Below are 26,923 nucleotides of genomic sequence, written 5' to 3' on the forward strand. Positions count from 1 at the left end.
AAACTCCACCAAATAAGTTTTTTGTCATTTCCCGTGGCGGTATGAAGCCACTGTAGCGCAGCATGGTTGGTTTGCAGGTGGAAACGCCATCCCCAAACATATGGGCATAGCTTTTCCAAAGCGTAGACAATGGCGTAACATTCTTTTTCACTCACTGACCAGTTGCTTTCCCTCTCAGACAGCTTCATGCTGAGAAACACGACAGGATGGAATTCTTGATCCGGTCCTTCCTGCATTAAAACTGCTCCCACACCACGCTCGGAAGCATCGGTGGTTACTAGGAACGGTTTGTCAAAGTCTGGGGCCCTTAATACAGGGTCAGACATGAGTGTCGCTTTAAGATGGTTAAAGGCCTTCTGACAGTCTTTGGTCCACTGAACGGCATTTGGCTGTTTCTTTTTGGTTAGGTCTGTCAGTGGGACAGCGATTTGGCTGTATTGCGGTACAAATCGCCTGTAATAACTGGCCAAGCCTAAGAAGGATTGAACCTGTTTCTTTGACTTTAGGACAGGCCACTTTTGGATAGCATCCACTTTGGCCTGTAGGGAGTTGATAGTTCCTTGATGCACCTGGTATCCAAGGTAAGTCACTCTGTTTAGGCCTATTTGACACTTCTTAGCCTTAACAGTTAGTCCTGCCTCCCTTATGCATTCAAAGACTTTTTGTAGAGTTCCAGGTGTTCTGCCCAGGAATCCGAAAATATGGCCACATCGTCAAGGTAGGCGACTGCATATTCCCCTAATCCCACTAGGAGACCATCTACAAATCTTTGGAAGGTGGTGGGTGCATTCCGCAGCCCGAAAGGGAGTACATTAAATTCATACAGCCCAACGTGTGGTGAAGGTTGACCTTTCCTTGGCGGATTCATCTAGCGGTACCTGCCAGTATCCCTTGGTTAAGTCTAAGGTAGAGATGAACTGGGGCCGTCCCAGTTTCTCTAACAGTTCATCTGTGCATGGCATTTGGATAGTTGTCTGGGCGAGTTACAGCATTTAGCTTACGGTAGTCCACGCAAAAAGGTATCTCCCCATCTGGTTTGGGAACTAGAACCACTGGAGATGCCCATGCACTGCCAGAGGGGCGGATTATGCTCTTCTGTAACATATCCTGGATCTCCCGTTCTATAGCAGTTTTAGCTTGAGGAGACACCCGGTAATGTTGGACTTTAATTGGGTGAGTACTACCTGTGTCAATTACCTGTGGTATGCCCGTTCAGTCAGTCCTGGGGTGGCTGAGAACGTTGGCGCAAAGCTAGTGCACAGCTCCTTGATCTGCTGTCGCTGCATATGCCAAAGGGTCATGGAGAGGTTCACTTCTTCCACGACACCAGCACTTTTCCCTTTGTAGTAGACACCTTCAGGCCACTCAGCGTCATCTCCTCCCTGGGATGTAAACTGACAAACCTTTAATTCTCTGGAATAAAAGGGCTTTAGAGAATTAATACGGTATACCTTAGGCTTTCGGTTGGAGGTGGGGAATGCTACGAGATAATTAACAGCTCCCAGGCGCTCCTAGACCGTGAATGGCCCTTCCCACGACGCTTCCATTTTATGGGCCTGGAGCGCCTTTAAGACCATGAACTGGTCTTCTACTTTGAAGGAACGCTCTCTGGCATGTTTATCATACCAGGCTTTTTGCTCTTTTTGAGCATCTTGTAGGTTTTCTTTATCAAGGGCTAGAGAAGTTCGGAGGGTGTTTTGTAGGTTGGTTACAAAGTCCAGAATGTTAGTTCCTGGAGAAGGTGTAAATGCCTCCCATTGCTGCTTCACCAACTGTAATGGCCCCTTAACCTCGCGGCTATATACAAGTTCAAATGGTGAAAACCCTAAACTAGGATGTGGTACAGCTTTGTAGGCAAAGAGCAACTGCTGCAACACTAGGTCCCAATCATTGGAGTGCTCATTTATGAATTTATGTATCATGGCCCCCAAAGTTCCATTAAACTTCTCCACCATGCCATTTGTTTGATGGTGGTAAGGAGTGGCAACCAAGTGATTTACCCCATGAGCTTCCCAAAGGTTTTCCATAGTTCCTGCCAGGAAATTAGTTCTTGCATCTGTGAGGATGTCGGAGGGCCAACCTACCATGGCAAAAATGTCTGCTAGTGCCTGGCACACGCTTTTAGCCCTGGTGTTGCTTAGAGCTACTGCTTCCGGCCATCGGGTGGCAAAATTCATGAAAGTCAGTATGTACTGCTTTCCTCTGGGTGTCTTTTTCAGAAAAGGACCCAGAATATCCACAGCTACTCGCTGAAATGGAACTTCAATGATGGGGAGTGGCTGGAGAGGGGCTTTGACCTAGTCTTGGGGTTTTCCCATTTTTTGGCATACTTCACAAGACCGGACATAGGTAGAAACATCCTTGCCCATTCCCTTCCATTGGAATGATCTCCCCAACTGGTCTTTGGTCCTGTTCACCCCAGCATGACCACTAGGATGATCATGGGCTAAGCTCAAGAGCTTGACCCGGTACTTAGTTGGAACTACCAACTGTCTCTGAGGATGCCAGTCTTCCTGGTGTCCACCAGAAAGAGTTTCCTGGTATAAAAGTCCTCTTTCTACAACAAACCTGGATCGATTAGAAGAGCTGAGAGGCGGTGGGTTGCTCCATGCCGCCGTCCAAGCTCTCTGAAGGCTTTCATCTGCTTCCTGTTCAGTCTGGAACTGTTCCCGTGATGCTGGAGACATGAGTTCCTCACTGGATTGTGGACCTATGCTTGGTCCCTCTGGAAGCGATGTAGGGGATGGGGCTGTTTCCGTTGACTGTGAACCCCTCTCCGCTGGTGCACTATGTTGGGGTTCAGGCTCCGGCTGAGCCTCTTTTGTAGGGTTATCGACTGCTGCCGGTTCAGGTTTGGTGGGGCCCTCTGGGGTTGGGGTTGCAAGTACTGGATTCAGTGCTGGCAATGGGTCTGGTGCTGGTTGTTCTGCCGGTTCCGGTTCTGGTACTGGCTCCGTCTGGGTTTCTGAGACTAGATCCACTATTGCTGTTGAAGACATTGACCTGGTGTCCGGGTCCATCACCTCTGACCGGGTCCTGGTAGAAGTTTCGGAACAGAGCTGGGCGTGATGGCTTGTTTAGCCTGGCTGCGGGTGACCATTCCCACCCTCTTGGCTCGCTTCACATGATTGGCTAAGTCTTCCCCCAACAGCATGGGAATGGGATAATCATCATAGACTGCAAAAGTCCACGTTCCTGACCAGCCCTTGTACTGGACAGGCAACTTGGCTGTAGGCAAATTGAAAGAGTTGGACATGAAGGGTTGAATCATCACTTGGATCTCTGTGTTGATTAAACTGGGGTCCACTAAGGAAGCATGGATAGCTGACACTTGTGCTCCGGTCTCCCTCCACGCGGTGACCTTTTTCCCATCCACACTCACAGTTTCCGTCCGCTCCAAGGGTATCTGGGAGGTATCTGGACCTGAGGACCTCTGGTGTGATTCCGGTACAATGAACTGTAATCTGTTGGGGTTCTTGGGTAAGCTGGCCTTCACATGCCCCGGCTCGTTACATTTAAAACATCGTCCAGCTGACGGGTCACTGGGGCGAGGTGGGTTGCTGGAGAACGGTGTGGCGGGACGATAAGGTGGATGGAGGGTTCTTGGGGGATAGTTGGGGCCTTGGGTGGCCCCCCAGTAATAGGGGGTGATCTGAGGTTGTCCCTCCTGGTATCCGCTCCAACTGCAACCAGTTTTTTTCTTTTCTGCCACCTCCACCCATTTTTTCATTTCTGCCACCTCCAATCTTCCCCGCCTCAATTATAGTTTTGGGCTTCCCGTCTAGGATGTATCTTTCTATGTCCTCAGGAACACCTTCTAAGAACTGTTCCATATGCATTAGGAAGGGCAAATCTGCTGGAGATTTAACACTTGCTCCTGATATCCAGGCATCCCAATGTTTCACAATGTGATAGGCATGTCGGGTAAATGACATGTCTGGTTTCCACCTTAGGGCTTTGAATTGCTGACGGGAATGCTTGGGGGTTAGCCCCATTCTGACTCTCGCCTTGGTTTTAAACTGTTCATACTGGTTCATGTGTTCCTTAGGCATTTCAGCCGCTACCTCAGCTAAGGGTCCACTGAGCTGCGGCCTCAGCTCTACCATGTATTGGTCTGTAGAAATGCTGTACCCAAGGCAGGCCCTTTCGAAGTTTTCTAAGAAGGCCTCAGTATCATCACCTGCCTTGTAGGTGGGGAACTTTCTGGGATGGGAAGTGGTACCTGGAGAAGGATTGCTAGGGTTTGTTGGTATATTCTGCTGAGCCTTTGCCTTCTCGATCTCCAGTGCATGCTTCCTCTCTTTTTCCTTCTCCTCCTCCACATGCTTCCTCTCTTTTTCCTTCTCCTCCAGTTCTTTGGCCCTTGCCTCCATTTCTTTTTCCTTTGCCTCCATAGCTCTCCTATGAGCAACCTCTTGGGTTTTTTCTGCCTCCATAGCTCTCCTGTGAGCAGCCTCTCGGTTGTTCTGCCTCTTTCGCTGCCTGCATTTCTTTGTCCTTTGCCTCCATTCTCTCCTGTGGGCAGCTTCTAGGGCTTTTTCTGCCTCTTTCACTGCCTCCAGTCTGGCTAACTCCAATTTGTGTTGTGTCTTGGTTTCTGTCATCTTTACCTCTCTGTTTTTAACTAACTTTACACCCGAGAGTTAGAAATAAAACAAACAAAAAAAACAAACTTGGCTTGTAAAATTTTGCTATGCTGTAATATGATACCTATATTCTCTGACAGTGATTGCCAGCCTACAGAAAAATTAAAAAAAAAAAAACAACAAACCAACAACAACAACAAAAAAATTCAAAAAACCCACAACCCTAACACCTTTGTCTCCAGGCAAATAGGCAGAAAACTCCCTAGTTGCTCTTAGGTTAAAAAAAAAAAAAAAAATCTTCTTCAGGTCTGTGGAGACTGGTGAATTTCCCTGCAGGAAGTTAACTACCCTGCCTTTAGGTAGAGAAAACTCCAGCTCACAAAAGACAATTCCCTTTTGTCTCTGCTCTGGCCCCAAAGTAGAGAAAAAACTAACTGCTTTCAGCCAAAACCCTGCTTTTCAGCAGCCCAAAGGGAAAAAAAAATTCCTTTTCAAATCTGTGCTTCTGGTTCAAAAAAATCTCAAGCTGATCTCAAAATGATTTCAAGTTAATCCCACCGCTCTGCCACCATGTCAAGGTTCCTTCCCCACTTTGAACTCTAGGGTACAGATGTGGGGACCTGCATGAAAACCTCCTAAGCTTACTTTTACCAGCTTAGATTAAAACTTTCCCAAGGTACAAACTATTTTACCTTTTGCCCTTGGATTTTCGCTGCCACCGCCAAACGTCTAACCGGGTTTTTTATTAGGAAAGAGCCATTTGGAAACGTCTTTCCCCCCAAAATACTCACCAAAACCTTGCACCCCCCTTCCTGGGGAAGGTTTGGTAAAAAAAAAAATCACCCATTTGCATAGGTGACCACAGACCCAAACCCTTGGATCTTAAGAACAATGAGAAAGCATTCAGTTTCTTAAAAGAAGAATTTTAATAGAAGAAAAAGTAAAAAGAATCACCTCTGTAAAATCAGGATGGTAAATACCTTACAGGGTAATTAGATTCAAAACATAGAGAATCCCTCTAGGCAAAACCTTAAGTTACAAAAAGACACAAAAACAGGAATATCCATTCTATTCAGCACAGCTTATTTTCTCAGACATTTAAAGAAATCATAATCTAATGCATATCTAGCTAGATTACTTACTAAGTTCTAAGACTCCATTCCTGTTCTGTCCCCAGCAAAAGCCTCACCCAGACAGACCCAGACCCTTGTTTTTCCCCCCCTCCAGCTTTGAAAGTATCTTGTCTCCTCATTGGGTCATTGTGGTCAGGTGCCAGCGAGGTTATCCTAGCTTCTTAACCCTTTACAGGTGAAAAGGTTTTTCCTCTGGCCAGGAGGGATTTTAAAGGTGTTTACCCTTCCCTTTATATTTATGACAATCATGTGCCCACTTCTAGACAATATGTTGCTCTATTATTCCTAATATCCAAAGGGATTTGAGAGAAAACACTTTGCCCTATACAATTTATACAAAGTAGGAATTTAGCAGCAGTTGAAACAAATTAATTTTACCTACGGAACTCAATGCTTGTTATGGTTGGTTTCTGCAAGAATGAGCAGGCCAGGGCAGTAACTTTTCACTGGATTTGTTATTCTCTCCTGACCCGCCAAGATGTAAAGTTTTCCTTTTAAAACGAGTGACGGTCCAATCCATTCAGCTCACCTCTTTGCTCTTCTATATAAAAGAGCTCTGGGGTATGAAACATCTCTGCTTCCCTTCCCCTCTTCATTTACCAGAGCCAAAGGAAGATATTCCTTACTGGGAAGTAGTAACCATTTCCAGAAGGTTGCCCTGGACTGTGGCAGTTTCCTGTGTACTTTAAAGTTCTTTTTGGGATGTTTCATTATTGGCCACCCTAATAATTTTCCCTGAAATACCTTTTCCTTTTCTCATCCCATCTTCATCCTGTGCTACCAAAGGAAGCTTTTCCTCAAGAGAATTAAAAATCCTAGGGACCTGAAGTTATAATAATCAACTGATTTCTCTCTCCACCCCCACCCCACCAATATTTTTTCTTCCTATCCCTTGCCCCTGCAGACTCCAGGGAGCAGAAGTCCATTGGCATCAATGAATTCCCAACAAATTTTCTAAGTTTCTCCAAAGATTCTCCAAAGATCCAAAAACTACCAATATACATTCAGGTCAGAGGTCAATTGATAGCTTTCAGATTCCCAGGATGGTCTCTTGGGGGGTAGAGGATTCACATACAGTTATATTGTAGCCTAATAACGTAAGGTCTTCCTTCATGCAGCATTGTACAGTCAAGTTTAAAATAAAAAAATAAAACATACTACAGAAACAGAGACTTCTTCATGTTACAGAGTCAACTTTTGTTGGTCTGTGATCCCTTCTGTGACAAAGTGACATGTGCCTAGATAAATCCCAAATAGTTAAAACAAAAGGAATAATATTTCCTCTAAACTTATCTTCTCTATAAACTAGTTCTGTGCCTTGCATTTCCCCATTCTGGTTGAATTAGCAGCATCCCTTAAAAAGGAAGAAATATATTAGCAGAACTGAAATTTATATTCTGAACTCATTCTACACAAAAAAGGAGTAATTAAAATTAGGGAATATTTAAATCCAGAGGGAAAAAAAATCAAAATGTAATTATTTTTTGCCACCTGTTCCCTGTACATATAACAGGAATTTTATAAATAGTTTGAAGGCACAACTCTGTGGTTCTGCTTTGAACTCCTATTTGACACCACTGGCTATTTTCTTAAAAACCCAGATCAGAATAACGATGTAATGTTAAGTAATAGGCAAACATTCTTTTTTTTAGAAGGCAATTATTAAATTCTTATGGGAATACTTCCCATTTTAGCTACATAACATTAAAAAGATTTACTTGCCAAAGATTACAAAAGTGGCAAAAAGATTTTATCTCCTAGAGTTGACTTGTACATACTATAGATTGCAGTTTCAACCAAACCATTTTTTGTCCTGTAGAAAATAAATGGTTAGAAATGTACAATATTACTAAAGCTTTTGGGGAAATTCAAAACAGGAATGAGATTCATAATAGGAATAAGGGAAAAAATCCATTATTTATATAGTTTTGTTATTAAGATTGAAAATATTTTGTTTAGAAAAATACATAAGAAAGTAATTTGATATTTAAATTTATCATTAATTGAAAGCTTGATTTTTTTTCAATGTACTTAAACCACAGACAAACCTTCTGCATGCTGCAGCACAAGAAATACAGACTCCTCAGAGATGATGTACTTGTGCAGACACACCATGTTGGGCACACAGCGGGGAATGATGGTCTTTCTGTTCCTGCTGTACTCACTACTTTTCCTTAGACCCTGACAGAGAACAAAAAGGTCAGTTGTACCCTCAGTTGCCTTTGGAGCCTGCTGTGCTCTGTGTTTATCAACCAAGCTAATCTATCTGAGTTACTCTGGGCTTCAGAGAAACCACTCATCTGCTGCTCTATGCCCCTCAGTCCCCCGAGGCTCTGCTGATGGCATCTGGCGCATTTCCAGAGAACAGAAGATGGCACAAAGCTGCCATTAAAATCAATTACATGGGTCAATGTTTTTATTAGAATCTCTCTCAAACTAAGTCATCAGGATGACACACAGTTATTTCCCTATGACCTTTTTTTAAAAATTTATTTTTTTAAGCAAAAGACATTGTTTAAATCAGTCTATGTTCTAGAGACAAAAGAATACCCTGGATTCATGTGTTATCTTTATATTACCACCATACTTAAAAAAATAGGAAAAGATTCAGTTCCTGAAGAGGTAATGATTTTGGAAGGTGGCACACAGATGAAGTTATTGGAAAGGAGGGGGAGAGAGGTAAGTATGACCTACTATTATATTGATAAACAGGATGTAAGGAGTAAAATGGAAAAGTATAAAGTTCATCTATTCTGCCTGTAGATACAATGAGCATGCTTACCTAGGGTTTAATATCTGAACTATATAATGTCTACAAATAGCCATTTGTGAATTATAAATGGAATGATTTTCTGTGCACAATATCTGTTAGGATTTCTAACGCAAGATAAATAGAATTAGAACAGTTTATAGCATGTGTACACAGTGTACCTGAAGCTGAGGTGTAAATAAAGTTTCAGCAGTTACCTACAGCATAGTCTTTGGGCCTCAGTTCTGCAGCCATTGCTCATTTCGGGAGCCTAATTCAAATCAATGTAATTCCTTGTGTGAGTAAGGCCTGCATCAAGCCCTCAGACTAAACCAATTCCCAACGTGATGGATTCACTGGGTTCTCAAAAGAATTTTTACTTGATCTACATGAATCACAGGAGGCAAACCTGAAGGATTTAATTCCCATGCAGGGAGATCCTTATTGTTAATTCAGTAGTTTACTGGCATTAAACGGACCTTTCACAGCATAGTAGCCTACAGTTTTAAGAACATAGGAACTGCCATACTGGATCAGAGCAGTGGTCCACCTCAACAAATATTCTGTCTCTCACAGTGGCCAGTATCAGATGCCTCAGGGGAACAAGCCCTGTAACAAACAGTTATGGAGTAGCTTGTGTATAGGAGAAATTTCTTCCTAACGTATGCACTGAAGCATGAGGGTTTATGTCCCCTATGCTCTAACAGAACTATGATCCTTTACTGAAGCCTGCTAGGATATTGGCCTCAATGATCACACCATTATCATGATCAGTGGTAATGCTATGTATACAACAACCGAAGAGAAAAAGGAAAGGAAAGGAGATGGAAGTGAAAATATATTTCAAATACATTTAGAAGATAAAAATGTTAATGTGCCAATAAAATTCACATAGATGGCAACCATAAAAACAGGAAATATTTTCTTTGCGTGGAGTAAATTAGCAGGCCAAGTTGTTTAGGAAAGTAGAATAAAGACTTTACTTACTTTCAGTATAAACGTCTGCTGTGTTCTAGTATCCATTACAAGTAAAACCTAAAAAAACACATAATTTAAAGAAAAAACTATTTTAAGTTTCTCATTAGTATATAGCTATTTAAAAAGTAGGCAACTCAAAATCAACTATTGAACATTTCTATAGGACAATAGCTGCATGTTATTAAAAAAAATTCTGATAACATATTAGTAAGACCTTTACTGATTTTTTTTTATGCTTGAGGACATGAGCGATGTCTCCTGAATACTGCAGAAACTTCATCTGATTACCAATCAGCTGCCTAAAATTTTAAACTTGACTTAAACAAAAAAAAATCCAAAACACCAATTGGTGTTTTATGAGTGAGGGTATAATTCAGCAGAACTCAAGTTAGGATAACTGCACAAAAAGCTGTTACACCTCAGTTTAGTCCAATACTCCCTTCTCCCAATAAGACTTCTTTTCACACCGCCAGGTTTCTTATACCCAAATTTTGTCCCTTCCCCAGAGGCTCCCTGTTTTCTTGGGGGAGGGCAGGGGGTGTTTTGTTTTTTAGAGTGAGGCTGATGGAAGTCCCAGGAAGTCCAACTGAAGACTGTTTGTGTTGGAAGAAACAAACCAAAATCGTGTATTATGACGACAACATGGCTTGTTCTAGCTCATACTGGTTGCGGCAACACCTAAAATTTTTAATGCCTTAATCAACTCTACTATCACTGCTGTTGAATTCCTCCACAACCTTACAGTTTTGGTGCATTTATAACTGGCAACACAAATTGTTGCAGGGAAATCCAGCTGTTAGGACTGCAATATTACAGTAAGATGGAAAAAGAATATTTATTTAGGAAAAGAGAATGGATTCTTTGCAGAAAGTGGATATAGCTGCAAAAGACAGTCTTCATTACAGTGTACTGGCTCTGCTGCAGACACATCATAGACAACTTCATTTATAACTTAGTGACACCACCATGGGTGCTACACAATGTTTTGTTACTTTGTAGGAGAAGGAATCTAATTAGTTAATTTAGTATTGACACTTGTTTGAAAGACAACCCTCAGAAATTCCAGTTTTAGGGAACTGGAGTTCTCCAAATCTCTTTGCAAACCCCCAGACTCTTGAGCATGTTACCCTGGAATTCGAAGACTATAGATGCCCAGGCATATCTGAAGAGTTCCATTTCAGTACAATAACCTAAAATGGTACGTGTACAAGACCAATACTCCAAGATCAAACATGTAGAGCAGGGGTGGGCAAACTACGGCCCATGGGCCGGATTCAGCCTGCCAACCGTTTTAATCTGGCCCACAAGCTACCACTGAGAAGCAAAGTCTGGGGCTTGCCTCCCTCTGGTGCTCCAGCCGGGGAGCAGGGTTGAGGGCCGCTCCACGCGGCTCCCGGAAGCAGAAGCATAGCCCTCTTTAGGCTCCTACGCATAGGGGCAGCCAGGGGGCTCGCTCTGCATGCTTCCCCTGCCCCAAGCACTGCCGGGACCTCAGCCAATGGGAGCTGCAGGGGCGGTGCCTGTGGACACGGAAGTGTGCAGAACCACCTGGTCACGCCTCGGCCTAGGAGCTGGAGAAGGGACATGCTGCTGCTTCCGGGAGCCTGCACCCTGAGCCTCCCCCCACGCCCCAACCCCGATCCCCTTCCAGTCCTCCAAACTGCTCAATCCAAGCCTGGAATACCCTCCTGCACTCCAAACCCCTCACCCCCGCCCCATCCCAGAGCATGCACCTCCAGCCAGAGCCCTCACCCCCCGTGCCCCAACCCCCTTCCCCAGCCATGATCCTCCTCCCACACTCCGAACTCCTTGGTCCCAACCTGGAGCACCCTCCTACACCCCAAACTCCTCATCCCCAGCCCCACTCCATAGCCCACACCCCCAGCTGGAGCCCTCACATCCCCCCCACGCACACCCCACCACCCTGCCCCAGCCCAGAATCCCCTCCTGCACCCATGATTCCTCATTTCTGGCCCCACCCCAGAGCCCGCACCCCCTCCCGTACCCCAATTCCAATTTTTTGAGCATTCATGGCCAACCATACAATTTCTATTCCCAGATGTGGCCCTCAGGCCAAAAAGTTTGCCCACCCCTGAAGTACAGCATGTGCAGTCTGAGTCATATTTGATTTTCATAACAAGAATATTCACTCTTTAAATTTCTCCAAACTGTTATGCTTCCAATGTAAATACAATTACATTTAAAAAAAAGAAAAAATACATTACAACATATTTAAGCTGCAAAGTGAAGCATTTAAACAAACAAAAAAACCACAGGAAATGCCAGATTTACAGTTATCCATACAACCTGCAGCATTGCAGCATAGACTGCTATAACTTGAGCTATAGGACTAACCACATTAGCTGACAGTAGCAGAAGACTTCCAGCGGGTGATGGGCCAGTGGCACCATGTTCTGGGGCCAGTGGGTGGCAGGAGCAGGCCAGCCCAGCTTTCTTCCCACCCCTCCGCACTTCTGGAAAGAGGAGGACTCCTGCCCCAGCTGGCACCACCGAAAGAGGGATTATCTGATGGGATTGTGTGTTGGTTTGGGGGTTCTGGGAAACCCACTCAGCTCTCCCTCCTCTCTGGGAGCTGGGGGAAGATCCTGCCCCACACAGTACCCAGAAAGGGGGTGGAATAGAATGCTGGAGCCACATGCTGGGTCCAAGAATAATGGTGCCCGGACAGCAGCTCACAGGTATTCCCAGTGAAGTAACAGCAGTGTGGGCCTAGCTCTTTAGAATGTTCATACTCAATTATCTGGGCAGACTGCCAACATATTCCAGAGTAATACAAGCATGAGAAGGGAAATTTTGATTTTTAAATCATTAATTATAACTCTGCTAAACCTGAACAGAATTTCATGCGATGAAGACAAGGCACTGCCCCAGCCCAAGAATTTTCTCTGTCTAATTTTAAAGGCCTGCTGCAAACAGTGGATGTGTTGGATCTTCTTAAGGAAAGGTTGCAATAATCCTTTCTAATGGAAGCCTAAGTACAGAGGTCACTACCAGCGCCTCCTGTAATACTCATTCATTGTACCGTGTACAAAAATACTTGATTGTTTTAAGATGAAGCTGTTTTAAGAGGTTTTAAAACAAGGGTTTATGCAATCTAAGATATAAAATATTTTATAGCAGCCTCTAAAAATTATATTTGCCCACTCAATGGATTAATTTTTTTTGAGGGATGTGTTGAATGTCATTTTCATCATAATGGGAAGACTGGTGAGTAGATAATGTGCCTAGCCAGGTGAATTTTCATGATGATTTTGTAAGCCTGCTCTATAGGGCTCTCAGTAACAAAAGAAGCCAGTGGAATAAATGATAGCAGTAACATTGGTTTTACTATCCTTGCTTAGCCACCAGTCTTAAAATAAAATTTACAAGATATGCCAAATTAAGACAAATAAAAATTGTTAGGAAGGGATATTTTGTTTACAGTCACTTTGTCTTCTTTTACCAAGTTTATTTGTAGGTAGGTACTGTTCACATTGAGGCAATAAATACAAGAACATATGTGATTTTTTTTAAATGTGCCCTTTGACTGTCAATTTCTCCCAAACAGGTGTTGGCTAAATGATTATAAATTGGCCTCTGGATACACCTCTTCAACTGAGCCGTACAGGACTGGTGATAATATAATTAGACCTAAAAACATCAGGCTGGTGAATGGTTTCCATCTGTTTGGCAATAATGTTTAGTTAACAATAGTCTTTAAAAAAAAAAAGCACCTTCAACTTCAGCTCTTAAAGTTATTTATAGGGCCATTCTTAACACACCAGCACTCTTGCTAACAAGAGCTTTAGCCACTTGGAAATTATTAGCCATACGGCTGTATACGAAAAGGAATGTCTGCATTTAACATCTGTATCTCATGCATCAACCTCATTTAAAGTCACTTCTTAATTCACAGTTCTATGGCTCCATATTAATATTATAGTTGCATGCACAAAGATCATAAGGAGCCAAACTTTTTTTTTTTTTTTAATACCAACAGTAGGCCAATCAGTAATGAAGCTGTCAGCATAAAGGACAAAATAATCGCTTCTTTAACCCTCAGACAGGATTTGTTCATTTGTAGAATACAACACACCAATTTAAAAACTGCTCATGGGTTTGCTCACCTTTGTAAAGGCAAAAATCTAATTTGGTACTAATTTGATACAATTGTCTTTCCAATAAAAGGCTCCTAAAGCCATATTTTATTTCATGATAAAACAAGTGCTATAACTAAAACAGTCATGAAATAATTACCTTTGATGGCATACCTTATTGCACAAATACAATTAATGTATTCCTCCCTTTCATGTTTCACACTTGCTTATCAGAACTGTATTAACATATGGTGTAACAGAGCAGACTTCCAACTCTAAGCCCTATAGTAACATATAGAATGACTGCCACTAACTGGAATAAAGCAGACAACCTGTCCCTTAAGGGCTAGCTTCAGCTGTTATATTACAACATCAAAGACTAGCAGCTACTCTTTTACATCCGTAACAGAACAGATTTTAACAGATAATAGTTCCGTGTTGCTGAGGTTCACTAGCTAGACTGATTCACCAGTCGCTCCAACCAGCCACCATTCCTTTGCTTTTTCTCCCCAATCAAGCATTATACTCACTCCTGTTTGGTCTTGTTTTCTCTGTTTAACTCAAAGCTGAAATCAGTTTCCACAGATTTGAAAATAATCCACGGCTCCATTTTGTTTGATAGAGAATTACTATTTATTAAGTACCTCTATATCTTGGAGTAAGTGATTATTTTGTCATGACGGAAGTTTAGAGAAACTCCTAGTGTCATCCATTTAGCCAAAGTTGACTGGGTAGATCTAGGATATATATAACTTACTTTGAAATAACTGCAGAGTAGGGCCCTAACATTGTACTGAAGCAGGTATGCTCATGCAATGTATCAAAACATAACTGGCCTATCTGCACAAGTTACAAAAATGGGTAATTATCATTACCATAACATGCAAATAGCATACAAATCCAAAAGGGGATGAGCCAGAGAAAGAAAGTGGCACAACCACTTCATTTAGACTCCAGTACATCTACTCTACAAAGCATTATATTTACACAGCAGAAAAAAACAACCTCCTCTGGACTACCTTGCAGGACTACTGCTGTAACGTACTTTTGCAAAGATGAAACATATATCCAGTGGATTAAGCACCGACTTGCTCTCAACATCAGAGGCTTCGCTCCTCAGACTTTGGGGCCAAACATTGTTTACTGGTATTGTCACAGTAGGAGTTATTTATACTGGCATTCCTCCACATTCCTCTCCCACTGCAGAGGAGAGTGCAGGTATATGTTCCTTAGGGATTTTTGGTAGGATTTCCCTTCAGAACACAGAACAACCAGGGTCAGTGAGCTCCCCCATAAACAAGCGTGACTTGAGAACATGAAGTTCCACAGCATGTTCCTTGTCCCAATACTCTATCCAAAGTGATGGCATCAGGAGTATCAGCAACAGCAGATTGTGTACAGGCACTTCTCTTATGTTATGTTAGGAAGCAAATCTGTTCCTGGATTTCGGATGCTGATGGAAGCTGTTGTGTAAGGATGACTGTAGCGTGAATTGTGAGGTCTAATACCTTATAACAATTAACCGTCATCCACATCCATCCTCAAAAAAGGGAGGCAACCTAGTGCTACGCCAGACATTTGCCATTCATGGCAAGTGGGACTGTGACACAAAAGGAGACTATGCAAACCCTATTTGTCATACTAATGTGCTATTGTTTTAGGCTTTAAAATCCTCCAATATAGCATGTTACTACCAAAAAAAAAAAAAAAAAGCATAGGTAGGCATTGCTACAAGAGCCAATTCAAAAAGACACAGAAAGTCGACAGCAAAAGAGCATTGCAAATAGGCCAAATAAATACTTTCATCAGCACACTCTAATGTGTTTTGTACAGTATCTTAGCTCTCCCAGACAGCCACGCAGTGTCCCAAAATGCATATAAACAAGGAATTATTGCCACCTCACTACTACAACAAAGGGGGAATCAGTAATACCTAAGATAATAATGCACCAGTTCTTTGTGGGTTTGTAAGCAAGATTTCCCATTTCATTTTTAAAACTGGAAGTTAATTCTGATGTTATGTGAAATTACTTTTAAAAATAATTGCACTTCAAAGACCTTCTGATAATTGATGTATGTGTGTCCAACAGCTCAGTTTACAAACAAACAAAAACAACTATTTAAATACATTATATACAAAAAATTTGAGAAATAATAAAATCTAACTTGTAAATAACCATAGTTTAGCTTTAAGAAAACAGTTAATTTTAGGATTCTTTTCATGCATAGAAATTAGCAAGTGTTTCAGTATGCTAATTTTTTTAATTAAAAGATATTTCTGCAGTAAAAGCTCTTTCATATGCACTACTGATTCTTCATCAAACGCTAAGTTTCCAACTTAACACCAGTATAGCCGGTGGCAGCCTGAAGGTTTACCATCTGCTGCCACCCAAAGTCACGGTGGCCACCTTCAGAACATATGATCAAAGCCTTGAGATAAGAGACTGAAGGAATATTGCAGAAGTCAGCATAAGGGGAATCACAAACCCAGAGGCAGGCAATAGGCAAGTCACCAGAAAAAGAGAACATGGTGAGCCATTAGTCAACCTATAAAACACCCAACCAAGGTCACAAGGGACACTACTGGATCAACTAACAGCTGCTATAAATGCACTGCTCTCTCTCGGGTGGTTTTTAACAGAAATGCAGTCGCCTTACCAACTGCAATTAGGTTCTGCCTTGTTTTAATCTACTGCTGTTGCTGCTTCAATCCTACACATTTTCAGAACAGAACACAACAAAGTTACAAAAAGAAAAGGAATACTTGTGGCACCTTAGAGACTAACAAATTTATTTGAGCATAAGCTTTCGTGAGCTACAGCTCACTTCATCGGATCTGATGAAGTGAGCTGTAGCTCACGAAAGCTTATGCTCAAATAAATTTGTTAGTCTCTAAGGTGCCACAAGTACTCCTTTTCTTTTTGCAAATACAGACTAACACGGCTGCTACTCTGAAACCTAACATAGTTAAACGAGTGAGTTTGTTCTATTTACTTGACCAGCATTTATTAAAATAAATTAAAAAATGGCTTCCTAAAAAAGTGGGTTAAAGTGTGCTGATGTGGGCTACAAATACCTCCTGTATAATCAAATGAAAATGCATTACCAAGTTTAACTACATATCCTGGTCATTTAAGGATTTTGGAGATAAGGTTACCCAAGGGTATACTTTTAAAAGCTGGATTTATCCTCTATTACTGAATTGCAGTTCTACTCTGAAAAAAAAATGTGCAATAACATCATCATTGGGTTCTATGGTTATTGTGTAACTCCAGACCAAATATGCTCCATTTATGACACCGTTTTTTGAACCACAAATCCTGCAAACTCAAGCTGGGATCTGATGACCAAGCTGGATTTTTTTTTCTTGTTTGCTTATCCAGGACTTCCAGGACTAAAATCTCAAGTAATAACCTCAGTGATACCTGTGAAATTCCATTGCCATCCAAAAGACTGCACAGGGCTAACTGACCAGAATTTCCTACATAATTTTGTTGATGCTTCAGAAGTAGGAATAAAATTCACCTTACTCTCCCTCAGCTGTGTTGGCTGTGAAAGGCTAATCGGAGTAAATGGTCTATTTAATAGAAATTTACTTTGCCGCTAACTATAGTCAGTCTTCAGAGCAGCTCTACCCTCCATCTTTATTTATATTGTTTTATACTTGCACACACATGCACGCACTCAAAGATTAGAGAGCCAAGAAGGCAACTTTAGTAAAGCACTTGGCTGATACTTGTGAAAAAAAACAGATTAGTGCTCAGCACTATCTGTGGAGTCAGTGTGATGCCATCAGTTATCCCCCCTTTTTTAGTGATTATCCATAATTAATTTATGATTTGTGGAGTCTCTTGATGAGCAATATTATAGTTAACAAAAGAAAAACTCTATTGGTTTAATTACTGAAAGTGCCAGAGAGCAGCAAATATCAAAACTCACTTATGTTTTTAGACTTTTAGTTGTGCTGTAAAAGGTGAAAGCTTACTCCCTTGAAATAGACTGGAAATCAGCCAAAAATTATATGTGGCAAAATATCAAGCTGGAGGGGGTATCCAGTGGATTATAATACAGGGTATCATACATGATCAGATAGTTATTAAATATAAAGCATCAACTGTCCTAAGCAACTTATTAGCATTTAGTAAGACAAGGTCCTTTTCCCAAAGAACAAACTACTTCTACATGGAAGCTGGCAGATAGCCTATAATGAACCAGAGAAATTAAACATGCATTGTTAGTTTCTTGATTTGTGGGGCGGGGTGGGGAGTGGAGATAAGGGGTTAAATTTATGTTATTCTTCTGAGTTAGGAGAAACTGTTCTTTAGACTGTTCTTATTTAGCTTCTTTATTAATTACATGAAATCAAATTAATAGTACAACAAATATTTGCAGCAAGTGCTGAAATACAGAGGGACTTAGAGAGTCTAGAAATGCAAGTTAAAAAAAAAAGAGTCTGATGGAAACATGCAGTCCAGTACATAAAGGGGAGAAATAATCTTAAACACATACTCAGTGGGAGGGAACGTCTGGGAACCAGTAGTGAGACCTACTGGAGGGTTAACAGAGCAAATACAACATTAGTTTGCTGTCTGATGGGATTATAAAGGCAAGCCTGGGTGATTCAACACTGCCTACCCCAAGGCAATATGTCAGAGCAGGGAGGTAATAATCTCTGTCTGTACAACTGTTGTATAACTGCACCTGCAGTCAATTCCGGGCACCATATTACCTGAAAGTTATTGACAAATCTGAGGGAGTTCAGAGAAGAGCAACAAAAGTGATCAGAGAGCTATAAGGGACTGAAGATGATTAAAGATTTCAAAAACTTGTGTGTGTAGATAGTTTGGCTAAGCGAAAACATATAAAATATGTCAAGTGTGTAAACTCCACGGAGTGAGATTATTTTCTTAAATTTAATAAACTGGATAGAGTTAGGAATAATAGAATGAAACTATGGAAAACAAAAGGCTGAATAGCAGAAGAGATGAGACTCTTCTTAACTGTGAGATATGTTAGGTTATAAAACAGTTTCCTTAGGAAAGTGGTGGAAGCCTCAGGTCTTGGGACCTAAAACTAGACTAGATATTAAAATGTATTTTAGGAAACAATTCTGTAATGACAGCGAAATGGATTGAGTGTTCCAAATACAACGTTTCCTTCTTTAATGTCTATGATTATTATCGTAGATTTGAAATTGCTATAAAACAAGAGTCATTTAAAACACTCAGATTACAAAAAAATACTCTTAAAACAAGTTTTCTTATTTAAGTTACTAATAATAACTAGATTAATCAAATTGTAAATATTTAATCTGCTTTTTAACAACTATGACATTTATTTGTTTCCACTGTGTTATGTGTTGGGCAATGAAAATACGACTAGTCAGTTTAACTGTAAACAAAAATTAGTTTCAGACTTGTTTCTCTTTCTGGTTCTTACCATCATAATAATGCCACAACAGAGGTAATATGTGAATTCAAATAGTTATGCGATTGTTGCAGCTACATTTTCTCTAAGTCTTTTATGCTCACAGTTACTGTACAAACCCATAACTAATGTTAGGGGAGAGGAGGATCATCAAAATTTAGCAGAATGTTTATCTGACTGCCATATGTCAAAATATGAGCTGATGTCAATAAAAATTGTGCAACTGCAGTACTGTTTAAATTCTACTCAAAGTAAAACTGAGGATTAAAATACTTACTCTTCTAATGGGAATTAGTAAACATGGACTAAGATATAACTACTGCAATATTAAACATTCATGTACAACAGAGGAACTGTCATAACACAAGCCCATTTTTCCTACCCGTTAATTAAACTCAATTAAACTAACCATAACCTGTTGAATTCAACTAACTATGGTGCTGCAGCATATTTTAAAAAATGCATTATGCAAGCAAGTACCGCATGGATTCTTTACATTGTGCCTTTTTTTTTTTTTTTTGGTATTTCTGCTTTTGAGGCTGATATAAGTAATAATCAAGTAATAAACTTTTTAAATAATTAGTAATACTGATTTGGGTGTCATGGTGATTTGTCCCTAGAAATAGAGCCTAATAATTTAACACTGGGGGTGTGATTTCTCACATACAGAATAACACTGAACAGAAAACCAAATATTTGTAATGAAGCAAAGTTATATAGTGCAATGAGATTTTTTTCAGTTCTTCAGAAAAATTACAGAGAGAAATTTACATCCATGTGAGATCCCTGTTCAACGACTTCCCAATTAATTTTAGCAGGACCACTGATGATAGTGTTCTAATTCTTAGTGTTTCAGATTATGTTATATACATTTTAACCACGAATCTATTGAAAAATAAACCTAATTCACACAAGTCTTGGCAGATTGAGCCTGTTACTGATATCAGAATCATCAGGGAAAATCCAGATAAAAGTTCACTGAAGCCAATTGTGTTACTCCAGATTTACACCAATACCGACTACATCAAATTTGGCTGTTTGGGGAAAAAAGTGATGAGACATTGCTTATAGCAGCATAGTCTTTGCTTAACGAACTCTGCTTTTAAGGGATACAAGATGAATCTTTAAACAGAATGAATCTAAATAACAGAGTGTTGCCCACTAAAGAATAAGACATTGGGCTTGAAACAGCATTGTTAAGGTGTCTGCAGTACCATAGCAAATCAGTTTCTTCAGGGGCTGATTATAGTTTCAAAGTAAAGAGTTGCTTGGGGGGCAGAAACTCAGCATAGATTCTGCAACACAAAAATATTTTTAACTAAATAAGTTTTGAAAGAAAAAAGTTTTCTACTTCAAAAAGAAATCTGCAAGTTTAAGATGCTTTATTGTGCTCATGTAACTGATTACATTTGGTCATAGGGTATCTATAGCGAGACACACACACAAGCCCGCTCTTTGGCATGGTACATTCATGCTCTCAGGAGTTACACTCACATATTCACAATAGATTCGAGTCCTGAACATTCAAAAGACAAGAACCTCATTTTTCATTAGATTAAAATACCATTTTCAAAAAAAAAAAAAAAAAACTACACCTACTCACAAGGGGGCCCTTCCCCTTTTAAAAAGCCTGTGCCAAGTAAAGCAGCACACCGTTTACTTTTGAAGCAAACAGCCCAAATGAAAAAAGATAAGATAAAGCCATGGCCAGAATTTTCCAGAATTGACTATTAGTTTTGGGTGCCCAGCTTGAAGGAGCCAGCGTTTCAGAAAATGATGAGCACCCCATTTTCTGAAAATCAGGCCCTTTCCGGGCATCTCAATTGGCGCACACACACACAAAAAAGTCACCCCATTTCCTTTTTACAATCTTGGCAGCATACCCAACCTGGGACTCTCACAGTGTTTGAGCAAAATTCCAGAGAAGCTGTTTTTTCTGCAACATCATTGGTATACCACTGTTGCAACTCCATGACATCTAGCAACAGTGGGAGCACTAGGATATAGACTGGTCACCAGCATTTTTACTGTATCATCATCTAGATTTGTTTGAGCAAAGTTAGACACCACAGTGGTAAAATTTCCATTAGTCCATCTCCATTAGCACACTCATTGTTATTAATACCAAAGAAGTTGTATCATGACTAGAACAAAGACTAGGAATTTGTCAGAAAAAGCTCTGTGTGATGCAGACCTAGTTACCCCATGTTAAAAGAAAAGGAGTACCCGTGGCACCTTAGAGACTAACAAATTTATTAGTCTCTAAGGTGCCACGGGTACTCCTTTTCTTTTTGCGAATACAGACTAACACGGCTGCTACTCTTACCCCATGTTGTGTGTCAAACCATTATAAACTACTTTAAGGCAACTGTGCTACAGTTCTGAAAGATCAGGCTGTCACATGATTTTGCCCCTTCTTCACAGACAAAAACACATTATAATATGGTTTGGGCTAAATGTTGCAAATGGATGCTCCCACATGGCTGCAATTGAGACAAGACCAAAGTGCCTGCTGATTTGTACTCAAGCACTAAAACACACAGTATAGTGTGTGTTAAAATACCTACTTCTCAGAAAACCCTGCTTTTGAGATGCCATTTGTTTCATTTTTAAGAAGACACTACGTCCTGTAGATGCTAACAGCACATCACAAGCCTGTTCAGGGAAGAGCAAAAACTATTTAAAGAGTTCATATGAGGGAGACCTGTTAACATGGGATATTTTGTTTTGCAGCCAGGAACAGGCTGACAAGTTACAGATATAGACCACACTAGCTGCTGAAATGGATCAGGAGCGTAGCAATGGTTTGGAGAGGTACACACCACACATAAAGGGTGTTTCCTGCATATGGATGTTCTCCCATATCTTGCTTTAGCAGTGGTTTTACAAGGGAAGCAGCAATGGGCACTCTTAGGACTTGTCTACACTTACCGGGGGATCAATGCATCAGTGGTCGATTTAGTGGGTCTAGTGAAGACCCACTAAAATCGACTGCAGATTGCTCTCCTGTCTACTCCTGTACTCCACCAGATTGAGAAGGATAGGGGGAGTCGATGGGAGAGTGTCTCCCATCAACATCGCATAGTGTGGACCCTGTGGTAAGTAGGTCTAAACTACGTCGATTTGAGTTACGCTATTCACGTAACTCAAATTGCATAGCTTAGATCGAATTTCCCCTGTAATGTAGACAAGGCCTTATACCCTGTGCCATGCCTTTGCAGTGAGAGATGAGACTGTCTGCTCTGCAGAGATATTAAAGATCCCATAGAAGGAGCAGAGGTTTGCCTCCATATCCTTGACCAAAACTGATAGTTGAGCCATGCACTGGCTGAATACCTATTTATGTATTCTAGCCCAGTAGTATCTGCTTTTCTGTGATGAGTGAAATTTCAAAGTATTACGGAATCCTCTGGACAATCTAATATTTATAGATTTACTTGTGACCTGATGTCTGTAGTACATACACACTTGTATTCCCTGGACTATGCTTGCTTTCAATGTCACTAGTTACATAAGTAGTTTACGCACATGTTTAAGCTCTCCCAAAATTGGAGCTTTAGAGTGAGCGTATTGGGGGTGCATGAAGAAATGGGACATAACTGTACACAATGAATATAGTGAGGGTAAAAACACTGTCCCTCTACTACATACGTAATAAACACTTATGTTTTATATACACACACATATTTTATATTCACACAACATACTGTATGATTAAGTTCCTTTGGGGCAGGAATTGACTTTATACTTGCTCTAAAACACTAGGTACACTTATGACACTATAATCAAATGATAAAAACAAACTATATCTCAGAATAAGATTAAAACTTAGAAGAAGAGTTGAGAGCCTGGGAGCAGGTATACAAGTAGACAGACATCTGAAAACCTCTTGCTCCATCTCTGAACAATAATTCAAACTTAACTCTGCCCCCTATGGCATACTAGCAGCCTGGCTATACAACAAAACATTTTTAGAATGCATGTCATGCTGATGTCTCCAATATTAAATCGCTTATTTTTTGTCACCACAGTAACCTTGTCTCTTTGCAGAATAAGTTCGGATTCCAGGATCTGGATATATCCAAAGCTATATATCTAAAGCTTGCTAAATAGGAATCTAGTGATACCTGGGAGATTCAGGTTTCAGAGAGGTAGCCATGTTAGTCTGTATCAGCAAAAACAACGAGGAGTCCTTTTAGCACCTTAGAGACTAATAAATGTATTTATTTATTCATCAAATGCATCTGATGAAGTGGGTTTTAGCCCACAATAGTATATGCCCAAATAAATTTGTTAGTCTCTAAGGTGCCACAAGAACTCCTCATTGTTTTTGCTGGGAGATTCAGTTAGCCCATGGAATAAAGGAGTTTGGCCCTACAAGGTGTTGAGCATCACCTCCAAGTTACTAATCATTTCCAGTATTTTGTGGTCTTTAAAACTTAAAGACATTTGAAGAGATCTTACTCCACCTCTTTACAATAATATCATAGCCTTGTATGCCCAGGTATGGACAATTCCTAAGGCTCTAGGCTGCCTGCTCCATCTCTCCTTATGGGGGATTATGAGGTTAGGTAGTTCCTGGAATCCCCCATAGTCTTAAAGATTTATACAATGCACACAGCTAACAGCTATAATCAGCTTATCAAATTGGTCTTTCAATTGCTCCTTAATAAATATACAGATAGAGAAACACTGAATAGATTAGACACTTGCCATCAGATAAAAGGAGATACAATGTATGCGATATTATAGCTAAAAGATCCTTGCATGTTGTGAAAAGAAGGTTAAAATCTGTGTGTATATAGCCCAGAGGAGAAAACATAGTAGTTATGCATGTAATTAAAACAGTATAGGCAAAAAAAATCCCAATTGCTATGTTCAATCTAACAAAAGAGGAACAAATTCAGAACTAAGAGAATAGCAGCAATTTTTAATAATACAAGGTACAAATGTGTCATGTGACCTGAAATACAAAGCACACAAGCCAGGGATCATTCAAGGAACAATCAAAAGGCATCAGGGGAATGGAGTGGCAACAAGGAAATGAGTCATTACAAGTTGAATTAGTCATTGTGTCATTACTCAATAATACATCTTAAATGTACTTGGTAAGGGGATAACTAATCAGTGATATCAAAACAGTGCAGCTACTTTATGAGCTGTTATTCTTTCAGTCACTTAATTAGGCTTGCAAAAGATCTGTATGGTCCATTACAATTTACACGTTAGACGGATATTACCCTGGGATTTTGGGAGATTTTATCTGAATGAGTCAAAAATTAGTTTGACTTCTTCTAGATCTCCACCTTGGCTAGGGATTTGAATTCCAGGTTCTAAGAGGAGAGAAAGCAAATCTCTTTTTCACAGGGGTTCCCCCTTCCTCAAGTTTCCATCTTGCACTGACTGTGAAAAAGTGCATTAATTTTTACCCTTCTGTATTTCAAATAGCCATCAGTTTAATAAACTGAAAATGTATCGACATGTCCTTATCCCGGTATTGTAACAGTGACATTATTTTCAAAAAGCAGGCCCCATCCTAATGAATGCCACCAAACATGTACTTTATCCTTTAGCTCAAATATATTTTGCATGACCTTACATGAATTGCTTAGATAAAACCCTTTTTTCTTCTACTTTTGTTATTTTAAAGTACAGATGCATGTGAGTCATTTTCCCCTTTTGTTTCATATCCTTAAGATCCACAGCTTCAAAGACAAAACGTCAGCATGCAGTCGATTTATGACTGAACTCTTGAAGAGACACTGAAGAATTACCTTGTCAATCACCCCAAGGACTCTGAAGGCCTTTAGTTCCTCGGCAGGGCTCCTTAGGTTCCAAGAGGGCCTTGAACTTAGTGATCCTGGAGGCTAATGGAAGATATCAAAGATTACACATCAATCAGGGCGGTACTTGAAGGAAGACTGCCTGCTGTAGCAAATGCCAGGCCGAAGGAAACGAAATTTATCATAAATCAGAGAGAGTGGAGATGAAAGGAGAACTTTTCTGTTTGTCCTTAAATGTAAGAAAAGTTGCAAGTAAATAAATCAAGATAACATTGAAAACAAAATTTTAAAATAGAAAAAGAAATGAGTTTATATAGTTTCCAATGGTTTGCAGAGGTAATGAAACTTCGTAACAAATAGCTGAGCTCCCACCTGGCAACAATAATCAATCATAGTCTTATAGTTATTCTGGATTCACAATAGTTCAGGTATTAAGGGACAGGAAAAAGGAAATTAGAAGCTTTATAAATTACAAGAACATAAAATATAGAATTCTTAACAGTGCTCTTTTTGTTTGATGGCAAGTGCTCTCTACTCATGTCAGTCATAAACCCTGATGTAATAAGGTACACAACACAGTGATCCCCAAAACAGCCTTAGCCAAAGGTAGCTATGCATTACCCATCCAGAAATAAGTCACACTGAAACAGATGAGTGCACATGTTAACTATTCAAGTAGTTAACACATATTATTGTCCCCACTGTGTTTTGTGACCTATAAGTATGTAACTTACACAGTTTATGTGTCAGGCATGTGTGTTCACCGCTGTATACACACACATGCAGAATACAAGCCCTGCTATTCTCTCCATCTTCCTTCCATACCTGGAGTAACAGAATTTCACCTGAAAACTAAAGTTTGGACTTTACTCCCGACAGCACTTATGGTGAAAAGGGAATACATTCTGCAATTTGTAGCATGACCTCAACTAAAGAAGACAGGCTACCTGCAGTGTTGTGCTGTGGGATCCCAGGGGTCTGGGGTGGGAGAAACCCAGCTGAGACCTGCCAGAAACATCCCTTGCTCCATCCCTTTAGAAGCCACAAAATGGCTTCTATTGTGTCACTGAGAAAGGAATCCAGGCCACAGAGAACACACTCCTTTCTGCACTAACCTGCTTGCCTATGTTAGATTGCCAGGTGATGGCTCTCTTCCATTTGCCTATCCAGCAGTTGTGGCAGGAGGGGAGGTTCGGTTCAAGTGTAAGCAATTCGGGACAGGGACTTGTATTGGTTTATTTGCTCCACCAATCACCATGCACACCTATGGCACTTGAACAAGTCATATTTTCAAAAGGGTCTAGTCACTTACCTGCCCTAACAAAGAATAATCAGATCCTTCCCACCAAAAAATCAAGTATGCAGCTTCCGCACAGAGCCACAGACCCTAACCCGCTACCTACAAATAAGACAGCTTCCAGCGGCTTTATAGATTAAAATAATTAAACTGAAGCAAAGCTCTTTTGTAAAGTTTATTTTTTTCCCTGTGGAGAAGTCTAGTTTCCTGAACAAGGAGGAAAGGAAAGTTCCAAACCTATCACCTTCAGCAGCTACCGTTGAGGAAAACTAACTCCAGATGAACCCACCCTGCCAGATGGAAATAAAGAGCTAACAGCAAGGAGGAGTGAAGGGAAATCTGAGGTAAACTGTGATCCAGAATAACAAGACAAACACTCCTGAAAATGAGTGAGCCTCTGAGCCTGGCAAGTAACCACTGTCCAAAAAAAGCCACCCTCTTCATTCTCATCTAGACAAACTTCATGTGAAACACTATGTATGTCAACAGTTGAGGGCACATGTCACTATTCTCACCATATGTTTTCTTACGATTGCTGTAGACAAGAAGATCAGCCATGTTACCTAATTCTTGACAGTGACAAATCAAGGTTTCAGGTTTATTCGCCTGGTTCTCTTTTTGCCCACAATGATGCCCGCTTCCTTCTTCACAGCACTTAACATGCTCTTTTATGTGTCTCAGTTGTCACCACATTCCCACTTCTGATCAGAACTCAGTTTCCATCTCTGTGGGCCATTGGACAGTGGTTGTTCCCAATGTAACAATCTATGTAAATTAATTCCCATGATCTCAAATAAAAGCAAAAAAAACTTTATTTGGCACAAGAGGAGAAAAGAAACAAAAATCAAGAATGAATAAGTAAAATAAAATAAA

At 40.5% G+C, this 26,923-nt stretch overlaps 1 protein-coding gene across 6 annotated transcripts in view; it reads right to left on the reverse strand.

Annotated features, from left to right (window-relative positions):
- RPS6KC1 (ribosomal protein S6 kinase C1) overlaps window positions 1–26,923 on the reverse strand; it is a 116,710-nt gene that overhangs the window by 33,323 nt on the left and 56,464 nt on the right. For 5 of the 6 annotated variants that reach the window (XR_006280244.1, XM_038397001.2, XM_038396999.2 and 2 more), the window contains 3 exons: window positions 24,745–24,837; window positions 9,456–9,503; window positions 7,768–7,900 (listed from right to left, as the gene is read on the reverse strand). Coding sequence is in view for 5 of the 6 variants with exons in the window: in XM_038397001.2 (XP_038252929.1) it covers window positions 7,768–7,900; window positions 9,456–9,503; window positions 24,745–24,837 (274 nt within the window). In the remaining variant the exon portion in view is untranslated. The remainder of the gene's footprint in view (window positions 1–7,767; window positions 7,901–9,455; window positions 9,504–24,744; window positions 24,838–26,923) is intronic. The other variant, XM_043511760.1, reaches the window with a different exon arrangement.

This window comes from Dermochelys coriacea, chromosome 3 (assembly GCF_009764565.3).
Source record: "Dermochelys coriacea isolate rDerCor1 chromosome 3, rDerCor1.pri.v4, whole genome shotgun sequence".
In the NCBI taxonomy this organism is placed as follows: domain Eukaryota; kingdom Metazoa; phylum Chordata; order Testudines; family Dermochelyidae; genus Dermochelys; species Dermochelys coriacea.